The following is a 12,685-nucleotide window of genomic DNA, read 5'->3' as shown; positions in this document are numbered from 1 at the left end:
TTAGTTTAAAAAAAAGCGATGTTGAGATTCTGTATGAAAAGCGCTATATAAAATAAATATATTTGCTATTAGTATAGGACAACCACGCTCTCATCAAGCTATGAGAAACATGGTTTCTCAGAACATTATGAGCTAGCTGGGGTCAATTTATGGCATGATCACAATAATCGGTAGCATGTGTTTTGCTTTAATGTGTATATATAGCTAGCTACCTATGTCTATTTCTAATGTGAAAAAACCTCAAACCTATCCAATCATTTTAACTGCTAATGTCATCGCAATTAGAAGGTTTACATGGGTATTGATATGAAATGTACCTCTAGCGCCGCCTCTTTCCTGGTTTTATCGTATCAAACAACACAATATAACACGGAAGTCCCACCCACACTGGAGAGCGATACAAACATACATGGCGGAACCCGCTTTGGAATCGTGGATTAGGATGGATTTTCCAACATTATTGAATGAAATTCTCGCTGAGAAGTTCCGTGAAAAACATTTACTTGTTTTACAATCACTGACAAATGCGTTACGAATTCAGGATTACAGGTGCGCAAATTGAAGTGTTATGTAGCTAAATGTGGCTAACTAACTAGCTATCAAAAGTCCTCAGCTAAACAGTCCGAGGCAAGCTCAGGAGTAGCAGATATCCATCGTGTTACCCATGTCCTAATTTTGTCTGTATAAATGAATCTTTGCTCGTTTTCTATATTATCCATTATTCTCAAGTCTTCTGTGTTCAGTTTTCACTTGACAATTTTAAAAGCTACACCCAAGTCAACGTGTGTGTGTGTGCGCGTGTGTGGTGCGCTCACAGAGACCGCAGTGAGGATGAAGCCTTCAGGAGCCTAATGAAGATCCTGTCAAAGCTATCAGAGGAGATCCAGGCTGCAGGTGGAGAGGTTGAAGAGCTGATCCTGCAGTTGACTGCAGCATGCTTCAGAGCCCAGAGGAATGGCTGTGTACAGTGTGCACGCAACCAGTCCCTATTGAGGTGGGCTGCAGTCCATATTGTCCTTGACACACACAAAGCATGCACACAAACGTTTTACATTGGGCCTACATTTAGTTAATTTACCAGACACTAATCCAATCTCACGCACAGTCAAGGAAGAGTTAATAACATTCCCAAGCACATCCATGTCCGTAGTTTTGTTTTCACAGGAATTTACACTTCAAAATCCTGGGGGTGTTCTGGGGGTGTTCTATCTAACAATTTCCCTGTTATGAAGTGTCCGGTTGTGTGTGTGGTTTGGTTAAAACATAAGCAAACCTACCTTGTTATCCAGGTCACTTGGTGCTATTGACCTGTCAATCAGAATCCTAGACATGCTTCAGAAACTGAAGTCTGAGAACACTGACTACGTCTTTGAAGGTGATTGTTTTATTGTCCCTCCTATGGCTGAAGAGGATAAGTGTAATCTGATATTTGCTGTTCTGCTTACTTGTAAAACAATTGTAGCATATTGTATAGTAACTGTTCAAATTTGATAGGATAAAAAAAAAAAATCTTAACATCTGGTCTTATACATGTCTGACTGCACTTTATCATTGATCTAGCACTTCGATGTGGGGTACAGTTCATTGGAAACCTTGCTGTTGATAACCAGTTCTGCAAAGATGACATTTGGACACTCATCTTTCCAGATCTTCTCTTGTAAGTACTTGGGCCCGACATCAGTTTCACCTCTCAAGGCCTCGACCTTATATGCAAATCATGTATGGGAAATTAATGTGAAAGCATTAAGCTTGAGCCTTACATGGTTTTCACAATTCACATTAGGACTTCATCTTTATTGACCCTTTAGGCCTACAAACAGCAATCAAAGGGATTTTATGCATGAAAGCATAGTGTCAGCGAATCGTACCGGACTGGATCGAAGTTACTGATGTGTTGACTGTTTTCATTTGTTTTTACAAACAATTGTATTCCTTCATTATCTTCCCCTAACCCTGCCACCCCTCCCCTAATTGGAGTACACTAATGGACAACAATACTTAGGCTTCCAGCTTATACATACTACATACAATTTACAGACACAAAGTATTTTGCAGTAGTTAACTTTTTGTTAGTTGAAGGATAGGATTAAAAACAAACCTCAACCCATCCCATCTATCTCAGAAATCAAACTGGATGATCTTCAATGTTGGCTGTGTTTGCAGGGCCCTTCTGGGTGTGGATGATGAGTGGTCATTGGCCTATTCCTTCATGGTGCTCCACACCTGTCTGTGATGTCTGTGTTTGCAGGGATCTTATAGGTGTGAGTGATAAGTCAACTCTGTTGTCTTTGATCACAGGGCCCTGCTGTGTGTGGATGACGAAAGGGCAGTGGGCTACTCCTCCATGGTGCTCCACACCTGTCTAGATGAACACAAGGTGGAGCGACTGGCTCATCCAGGGAACATCCACCTGGCCCTGAAGGTCATGGAGCTGTGTAGGACTCAGTCAGAACTGGACTGGACGTAGGTACCCTCTGAGGGGTGTGGGCGATGGGGTTTGCTGTGTGTGTTAGATGTACACACAGTATATAAACATGTATGGTACCTATTTTTGACAGGGTTTTGATTGCTACCCAGCACTTCCTCAAGTCCTCAGTGCTCGTTAAGAACATGTATGCAGGGATGAGCCATCAGGAGAGGTAACTCCATCTAGTTCATCCAATTAAAGAATCTTAACTACTCTCACAAATACTTAGAAACTAGTATATCTACACCCAAAGTGAGCAATTCTTTCTCCTTTTGATGGTCCCAAATGTGTGATTGACATGAGTTTTCTCCTTACATTGATCTTCTAGAAAAGCTAGACTGTACAGTCGTGACCAAGTTTTGAGAATGACACAAATATTCATTTTCACAAAGTCTGCTGCCTCAATTTGTATGATGCCAATTTGCATATACTCCAGAATGTTATGAAGAGTGATCAGATGAATTGCAATTAATTGCAAAGTCCCTCTTTGCCATGCAAATGAATTGAATCCCCCCCAAAACATTTCCACTGCATTTCAGCCCTGTCACAAAAGGACCAGCTGACATGTCAGTGATTCTCTCATTAACACAGGTGTGAGTTTTGACGAGGACAAGGCTGGAGATCACTCTCTCATGCTGATTGAGTTCGAATAACAGACTGGAAGCTTCAAAAGGAGGGTGGTGCTTGGAATCATTGTTCCTCTTCTGAACCACGGTTACCTGCAAGGAAACACATGCCGTCATCATTGCTTTGCACAAAAAGTGCTTCACAAGCATGGATATTGCTGCCAGTAAGATTGCACCTAAATCAACCATTTATTGGATCATCAAGAACTTCAAGGAGAGCGGTTCAGTTGTTGTGAAGAAGGCTTCAGGGCGCCCAAGAAAGTCCAGGAAGCGCCAGGACCGTCTCCTAAAGTTGATTCGGCTGCGGGATTGGGACACCACCAGTACAGGGCTTTCTCAGGAATGTCAGGAGGCAGGTGTGAGTGCATCTGTCCGTACAGTGAGGCCTGGTGGATGGCCTGGTGTCAAGAAGGGCAGCAAAGAAACCACTTCTCTCCAGGAAAAACATAATGGACAGACTGATATTCTGCAAAAGGTATAAAGATTGGATTGCTGAGGACTGGAGTCATTTTCTCTGATGAATCCCCTTTCCGATTGTTTCGGGCATCCGGAAAAAAGCTTGTCCGGAGAAGACAAGATGAGCGCTACCGTCAGTCCTGTGTCATGCCAACAGTAAAGCATCCTGAAACCATTCATGTATGGGGTTGCTTCTCAGCCAAGGAAGTGGGCTCACTCACAATTTTGTCGAAGAACAATGCCTTTTCCAGCATGCTGGAGCACCTTGCCATAAGGCAAAATGATAACTAAGTTGCTTTGGGAGCAAAACATCAATATTTTGGGTCCATGACCAGGAAACTCCCCAGACCTTAATCCCATTGAGAACTTGTGGTAAATCCTCAAGAAGCGGGTGGACAAACAAAAACCCACAAATTCTGACAAACTCCAAGCATTGATTATGCAAGAATGGGCTGCCATCAGTTAAGATGTGGCCCGGAAGTGAATTGACAGCATGCCAGGGTGGATTGCAGAGGTCTTGAAAAAGAAGGGTCAACACTGCAAATATTGACTCTTTGTGTCAACTTCATGTAATTGTCAAGAAAAGCCTTTGACACTTATGAAATGCTTGTAATTGTACTTCAGTATTCCATAGTAACATCTGACAAAAATATCTAAAGACACCGAAGATGCGGACTTTGTGAAAATTCATGCGTGTCATTCTCTAACATTTTGGGTACGACTGTACATAAATCCAATTAATTACATAAATATTGATGGAGCTGCAGGGTGACGTTGCTGGAGCTCATCTCTGCTCAGTTGGGAGAGGAGGACTCTGAGGATTGTGGGATCCCCCCCACCGTCGCTACCTTCCTGGCATCCTGCTTCCAGGAGCGCTGTGGGGCCGTGCTCACACTCGCCTCCGAATCAGACAATGAGGTATCAATGATCCGATTGGTTGTATAAATGACCTGTTCCATAGCCTGGGTACCTGACTGTTTCTGTGACATTTTAGATTGCCTTTTTTTTATTGGTTGATTGATTTGTGTTGTATTTTGTAGGAGGCCCTGACTGTGATCAGCCTGTTAGATGTTCTCTGTGAGATGACCTCTGATCACAAACAGTTCATGTTCCTGCAGAACCATCCTGACCTCCTCAAGTCTACCGTTGGTAAATAAATAAGTACACCAAGATCTATTGAACTGGAAGTTTACAAAACCTTTTACCTATGATGCTTAGTCTTTTGACATTAGAGCCCTGGTAAATGGCCAAATGCTGTTATCTTTTTTTTGTTGTTGTAAAAACCACCAGCATGTTACACTGTCTCAAATGTCCATGACAAAGAAGGTGGCCCACAGTTTTAGAGTTTACACTATCAATACAAATCCAGTGACATAATATGGTTTTACTGTGTTGGAACAGAACTATGACACTTAAAGTACCAGCAGGGTCATGCCTTTCTGTTGAGAGAGACGCTGTTACATTGAAACAGCAGTCACATCTTAATAATTGAATCTATCATCAGCGGGACTGAGAGGGGAATACCTAGATTTCTCTGTCCAATTGATAATACTTTATGTTCTCTGTTGCTTTTTTCTGTTCACTGATTGTTATTTAGTCTTTTCCTGGGCCCTGGAGGCTTTGTCTGACTTCTGATGTAAAAAGGGCTTTATAAGTAAATGTGACTGATTTAATTGATATTCTGGTACTGTATCCCTTTGTGTGTTCTCCTGTTCATCTCTCTTTCTCCTCTTACAGATCTCCTGCAGCAGGTCCATGCTCTGGGGAAGACCAGTAAGAATGTATTCACTGCAGCTCAGAACTTCTCCTTGGCTCAGGGAGGAGACTGCTCCTCCTCTCCCTCTGTCAGCTTCAAGGCACATCTCATCCGTCTCATCGGAAACCTCTGTCACGGAAACACTGCCAACCAGAACAAGGTATGAAAGAATGAAAAAACAAACGAATGAATGTACTGTGTTGATCCCCAATGAGGGAGATATGTTTTGCCACCAGCAGCAGACATCAGACAAATCGTCGACAAAACATGGGTGTGGGGGTCGACGATTAAATGACTGACTTTCTTGTGATGCAACACCATTGATTAACCACATTTCATCCTAGGCTTTGAAGTTTTACTCACCCTCCACAGGTTTTGTCTGTGAGCGTGTCCTTTCAGAGTAGGATTTGCAAACTCCTTTTGAACCCTTAAATAAGCCCTTGGGGTCCTTTCTCAGTGTCTAAAAGAGGAGTTTAATCCTTGGAAAGGACAGATCAAGGGTCAAAAGGCATGTGTAAAAGGTCAGGCAAGGAGACACGTGAAATGACACTTCCTATTCTAATCCATTCTGGTCGAAAGTAGTTCACTAAAGGGAATACGATGTCATTTGAGACACATTTTGAGTTGAATAGCACATACAGTGATCTCCTCATGCTGTCTCTGTGCTTCCTGGGTCACGCCGGAGAGAGAATATGTGCTTTTTGAGTCCATCGTGGCACTGAGCCATATTGGCTTCATGGTGGTATTATTATTAAATTCATGGAGGAAAGAGAAACATTTCCTTACTCATTTATCTGTTCCATCCCAGCTATCGGCAGCTATCGCTGACTGATATAAACACATTTAATAGAAAATAAGAGGAATGTGGGGGGAAACTGGCATGTGTCCACTTGCATTGGCTTAAAAACCTTGCTCCCACTTTTACAAGGCCCTTGAGAATCATAGTAGTAAACCTTCTCCGGCTCCCAGCTGGTTAATAATCATTTAATATGGTACTGTTTGATTAAGTCTTTTTTTACATATAGGCTTAAGTTTAGATTTTTAGTTGTAACTAACTCAGCATTTTCTCTCTTGCTATGGCCATTCATGACTCTACCAATGAATTTGTAGAGTAACCGCATGTATGTAAATGAACCTGCATAATTAGATGGCTGACAGAGACCAGTGCAACACGTTGTGACAGCTTTAGACCAGCCCACAACCACACATGGCTATTTTCCATGGTAGTAGGGATTTCCTAAGGATAGGGACCTCCATGTTGGCTGATCGGGACATAGATGTTGGTTAGTTATTGAGATTTTCCTATATAAACCAAGGAGAAACAACACTTTTTAAACAGCTTCTTCGTGCATAAGGAAAATCGCCATCTCAGCATTGTTTTAAATTGGCCCTATCCATAGACTCAAGCCAAACAGAATAATTAGTGAGACTAGTGTTTTTTTTTACTGTGTTTGGATGAGAAAGAAGTTTTTTGCATTGTAAATGTGTTTGTTTTGATTATATTTTTTTTGTCTTCTTCCAGGTTCGGAAACTGGATGGTCTTCCTCTCATTATGGACAACTGCAGTATTGACAGCAACAATCCCTGTATCCTTTTGATTAGTCTAGAATCTAATGTCCCTTTGGTGAATAAATGATACTAGTCGTGTAACTATCATGTTATAAGCCACTGTGGATGGATGTTAACCTAATGATCTTGGTATCATCCTTTTTGTCTTCCTGAAAGTAATTGTGGTGGCTGACACGTACGTTTATCTACCATGTTTATAGTCATAAGTCAATGTTGGTGATTGACAGATGTATTACTGTATACACTCCCTACGTATTTTTGGACACACAGTGACGCTAAAATGTGAACATTTGTCTTTATTCTCTATCATTTAGGATTTGACATAAAGCATGTAATTAGGCGACAGTACAGAATCTTCTTTTTTATTTGAGGGTATTGCACTTAATGCATCTAGTAAAGTTTAGTATTTGGTCCCATATTCCTAGCATGCAATGACTAATGGCTCTTCAAACTTGTTGGATGCACAGGGGTTAAAGTTCTCCATTGCTGTGATGGGATTTCTGTCATATTGATTCTGAAGAGGTTGTTTTTGAGATAAGTGTAGATCCTACTTATAGCTGCTGGCAAAGGAATTCAAATCCTGTACTTTCACTTTCTAGTGCTACTATTTTTGCCATGTAATTTTGTAAAACAAAATCAGACAACCCCATAGTAGAATAGTTTTCCTATTTACCTAATCGGCTGATGTGTTCTGTGCCAGATAAATATTCCTCTCGAGGTGCGTTTAAGTTGTGAGAGCCATAGGGAGGGAAACATGTATTCTGACAAGCAGTCAATGCACAACAAGTCTTTAATGCAATGGCCTTTGTTAAGAAAGAGGGGGATCCTGGCTTTTCATTGCTACCACTTGTATTTCTCTACTCCTAAAATTGCGTGGCATCATTGAAAAATGTTTACACCTGGAGTTTTGGGCACAACAGAGCTCTTAAAGGTGCAATGGCTACTTAAAAGTGCACTGACAATACTTTGTAATTATTATTTTTTATTTGTGACTAAAAATGAATAATTCTTAATAATAATTTAATAATCAGGATGGTGTGTCCAGTGGGGGAAATGTAGATGGACAAACCATGCTTCTATGTTTTTATAGCCACGATGCTGCATCAGTTGTGCTACAGGTGATAATGCTTATTGCTAATAGTACATCTGATATACAGTGCCTTCAGAAAGTATTTAGACCCCTTGACTTTTTTCACATTTTGTTAGGTTTTATAGCCTTATTCTGAAATTGATTAAATATATATTTTTATACATTTACATAAGTATTCAAACCCTTTACTCAGTATTTGGTTGAAGCACCTTTGGCAGCGATTACAGCCTCAAGTCTTCTTGTGTATGATACTACAAGCTTGGCACACCTGTATTTGGGCAGTTTCTCCCATTCTTATCTGCAGATTCTCTCAAGCTCTGTCAGGTTGGATGGGGAGCATTGCTGCACAGCTATTTTCAGGTCACTGTTCTATCAGGTTTAAGTCCGGGATCTGGCTGGGCCGCCCTTCGGGACATTCAGAGACATCTTGCATTGTCTTGGCTGCGTGCTTGGGGTTGTTGTCCTGTTGGAAAGCGAACCTTCACCCTAGTCTGAGGTTCTGAGAGGTCTGGTGAAGGTTTTTATCAAGTATCTCTCTGTACTTTGCTCTGTTCATCTTTCCCTCGATCCTGACTAATCTCCTTGTCCCTGCTGCTGAAAAACATCCCCACAGCATGATGCTGCCACCACCATACTTCATTGTAGGGATGGTGCCAGGGATGGGATGGTGTATTCTGACATGCACTGTCAACTTTGGGACCTTTATATAGACTGGTAAAAAAAATATGTTTAACCTATCTGTTATTAGGCTCATTTCTGGAGATTAAAATTATATTTTAGATGGTGTCAGCATTGAATTTTCTTTTCATTTTGGAGTAGAAGAAAATCCCAGAACTGAGCTTCAGTCATTCTACATTAATGTGGATGCTGCCTTGATCATGGATAGTTCAGAATAAATTGTGAATAATGATGAGTAAGAGAAAGTTACAAAGGAACAAAGATTCATACCCCCAATGCTAACTTCCCCTGTTATTAGTAATTGTGGGAGGTTAGCGTGTTTTGGGGGCATGACCTTTGTACATCTGTAAGTTTCTCACACATTATTCACGATTAATTAATGATAATCTGTAATCATGGTAGCATTCACATTAATGTAGAAGTGTTCAGAAACATATTATATTCTTATTCACAATAGAAGTGTCTCCAAAATGACAGAATACATTATTTATCATTCATTTATTTTGGACACAACATAATCCAAAACAAACTGCAAATGCATCCAACAAGTTTGAAGAGTCACAAGCTTGATGTAGTCATTGTGTGCTCGCAATATGGGACCAATTACTACATTTTATGTACTATGTGAATTTGTCCAAATACTTACGACACGGTCAAAAGGGGGGACAAGATGCATAAAGTGCATTCATTTCTAAACGTTGAACAGATATGTATGAAAATACCCTCAAATAAAAGGTCTGTACTTTCGCCTCAAAACATTTTTTATCTCAAATCCAAAATGCTGCAGTACAGGGCCAAATGAAACGTTTTAGCTTCACTGTCCAAATAAATGTAGGGGAGTGTATGTCTACATACAAGTCACTGGTGAATTCTTATACAGTATGCGTCGTGTATCCATCATGTTTATACTGTTGGTGGATGTTGGTACTGACAGAACAGAGGCTTAGTTTGTGTCCGCCTCCGTCCACCCCCCGGGGACTAGCTGCCGGTCAGGGCACGGTGCCAGCTTGTCTTTTTCACCAGCTATTCATCTGAGCCCCACTCTCCCCCTGACCCCCTCAGGAAGGAAGTTGTCATCGACTGTTACTGTTGAGCTCCCTCTGCTCTTCTCAGGTGGGCCATAGCCAGACCCACTGGGCAAAAACTGTTTGAAGCAATGCTGTTTCCAAGTCAATTCAACAAAAAAATGATATGTGTAAAGTTGAATCGACGTGAAAAACTGATTCGATTTGAAAAGTCAACATAAATCCAATGACATTAAATGTTTTGTTGATTTCAAGTAAAATTCACTTAAGTTGACATCTGAACCTAATGTAAACCAAAGCTAGATGTTGAAATGACGTCTGTGCCCAGTGGGAAGCTGTGCGGGCTTTGCCGGTTTGAGATGATTCTATTGGTTCATTCAGCCAGGCAAGCTCAATCAAGCACAGATAAAGCATTTGAAATGATTTAGAATGCTATTTGAGCCCAGGTCTCAGCCACAGCTACATGGCCTGGTCACAGATGCTGACTGGGCATATGTGGAGAGGAAGGACGGGAGGCTGGGTCGCTTCCTTGTCATTCAAAATGGACACAGTACTCACTCACTGTACTGATAGTTTCCTGTACGGTGGGATGGTGGTAGCTAATTTAGAGTGGGGGTTAGTGTTACTTTACTTTTATTTGTGGTGGAAAGGGAGTGTGTGAATGTGTAGGAGACCAACCAATGTGGGTAGTTTTGTGTAGAAAAAAGCTTTTGAGGGTTGTTTTTGTCTAGCTCTTGTTCCTCTCCCATAGTAAAATCTTTAACTCTCACTCTCTTTGTGCCACGAATGTATTTGTAATGCTATCCTTAACTGTTGTTTCTCCACCAGTCATCAGTCAATGGGCCATCTTTGCCACTCGGAATATTCTAGAACACAACCTGGAGAATCAGGAGCTGGTGGCAGCTCTAGAACGTCGCGGGGTGGCCGATGACTCCGCCTTGAGGGCCATGGGCTTTAGAGTAGAGGAGAGAGATGGTAACGTGCTGCTCAAACCTTGTTCAAAGGACCCTTAAAGGTGCCCTAAACTCTAAGGACTATATTGTGCTGCACCATATAGTGCTGCATTACTTTTTAGTGCACTATTGTTTTGCTCTGGTAGTGCACTACTTTTTAGCTCTAGCTCTTTTTTTTTGTTGGTTAAACTGTTGGATGGCCTGGACCCAATGTTCTGCTGAGATTTGTTATGGTACAGAAAACACAGGATGGGCCCTTATTTAAAAGTAGGTTTAATTTGGAGTGTAGAGTGTTTTTTTTAACACTTTTTGTGTTTCTTTAAGTAAAGGGAAATTAAGGGTTTCTATGGGTCAAGTGAACTCCTGCTGGTATCTGTGATATAGTGTTGGGGTTTAATCATCCAACAAAGGGCTACTCTGTTTCCTGCCCTTTCACCCCTCTGAGGGAGACTCTTAACATCGGCAGGGGGTGGGCTCTAATCCCAAAACCAATCAATTTTGCGGAAATCAACAAAAAGCGAGAGAATGACCGAAGGAACTGGACTGGAATGTCGATCTGACTTCAAGCTAGCTTCTGGAATTATCACATTTTATGGAAACCTCAGGCATTTTGACTGGAGAATGTTTTTTTTTCTCGATTTCCACACAAATGATTTCAAACCAATTTAATGGTGCTAACCAAACTATACAGGGTGCCCCCTCTATTTCTAAGGATGTTGCTCATGGAATGCATTTTGATTGTCTCGCTACAAGCGTTGCACTATATCTGCTTTTACCACCCTGTTTTGGCTTTTGGTGAGAATAACAATGACAGATAGGACCATTCCTGTCCTTCAGGTACCTGTTTCTGCATGTTTCTTTACAACAACAAACCTTAGTTACATTTTAGATACATATTTGTTACATGTTCCAACCAACAACACCAGTCGTCAAATACCTTACACATTTCAATAACCTAATCTATGTTATGGTCCTTCTGTAGCTCAGTTGGTAGAGCATGGCGCTTGTAACGCCAGGGTAGTGGGTTCGATTCCCGGGACCACCCATACGTAGAATGTATGCACACAAGTCGCTTTGGATAAAAGCGTCTGCTAAATGGCATATATTATTATTATTATGTGGCAGCTTTGTTTACTGTGTGTGTGTACTAGTGTGGATGTTTGGCAGCCAGCTAGACAGAGGACAGACTGCCTGAGTGTGATTGGAACAGTGTGTAGACAGTGAGCCGTTGTGTAAGTGGTAGTATATGTGTTTGTAGACAGAGAACAGGTAGTGTGAGTGGCAGTGCGTGTGAATCAGACCAGAAGTATTGGCTTGCAGAACGACCCCCCTCCCCCACTGAATAAGCTGACCGGTCCTGACACCTCAACAATGCACTGCTTTAGTCACCCGGCCCACTCGCCGCTCCGCCCTATTTACTCGGGTCTCTTATTTTTTAATGACAAAATGTATTGAAACAATCGGGTTGACTTTTCCCAATCCGCTGGGTATAGTGAGGGGAGCTTATGAGGTTCCGGTCCCCAGCATTTCAGACGCCTAACAAAACACGGCCTTTACTTCTGCTCCAGCGGCTGCCTGCAATGCTTTTCAAACACAGGAAAACACAGAGAGAGCGTCAGGCTGGCTGAATGAGGTGGCAGTCACAGCCGTCTATTCAACAACTTCTGGGTCAGGAGTAAACAGCTGTCCAACCGCAGTCAGGACTGAGCGGTGTCATCAAGATCAGCCGTTTCACAACTCAAACCGTAACTCTGTACTCCTGTGCCTTCTGTACTGGTATTCTTCACAAATTATATCCGTACTACTCAAGCTCTATATAATGGATGATTGTACTGCTGAATAAAACTTTTGTGTGACAAATGTTCTGTTTTTTTTTTTTCCCCCAGAGAGAATGGGTCAGTCTTTTGTAAATTGAAGTATGCTTTTGTGTCTAAAGACAGCGGTATAGTAGTTTGGACAGGAAACCCCAATAAATCACTAAAGGATGCTCAGATTTTATTAGAAAAATTACAAGTATCCATTTGTCTGTGGTGCACACAATCCTGCATGGCCTAAAAGCTAAGTA

General features: G+C 41.5%; 1 protein-coding gene across 1 annotated transcript; it reads left to right on the top strand.

The window, feature by feature from the left end:
- The first annotated feature begins 376 nt into the window (after positions 1 to 376).
- On the top strand, positions 377 to 12,480 carry atxn10 (ataxin 10). The gene is made up of 11 exons (XM_035748461.2): positions 377 to 549; positions 818 to 994; positions 1,290 to 1,375; positions 1,561 to 1,657; positions 2,299 to 2,463; positions 2,559 to 2,639; positions 4,317 to 4,467; positions 4,590 to 4,698; positions 5,287 to 5,465; positions 6,828 to 6,891; positions 10,496 to 12,480. Exons 1-11 carry the CDS (start codon positions 410 to 412, stop codon positions 10,678 to 10,680), a joined length of 1,434 nt encoding a protein of 477 aa, XP_035604354.1. The 5' UTR covers positions 377 to 409; the 3' UTR covers positions 10,681 to 12,480.
- The last annotated feature ends 205 nt before the right edge of the window (positions 12,481 to 12,685 follow it).

Source organism: Oncorhynchus keta, chromosome 33 (genome assembly GCF_023373465.1).
Source record: "Oncorhynchus keta strain PuntledgeMale-10-30-2019 chromosome 33, Oket_V2, whole genome shotgun sequence".
Classification (NCBI taxonomy): Eukaryota; Metazoa; Chordata; class Actinopteri; order Salmoniformes; family Salmonidae; genus Oncorhynchus; species Oncorhynchus keta.
Note: the sequence above shows the minus strand (reverse complement) of the source record. Positions and strands in the feature narration are given on the sequence as shown.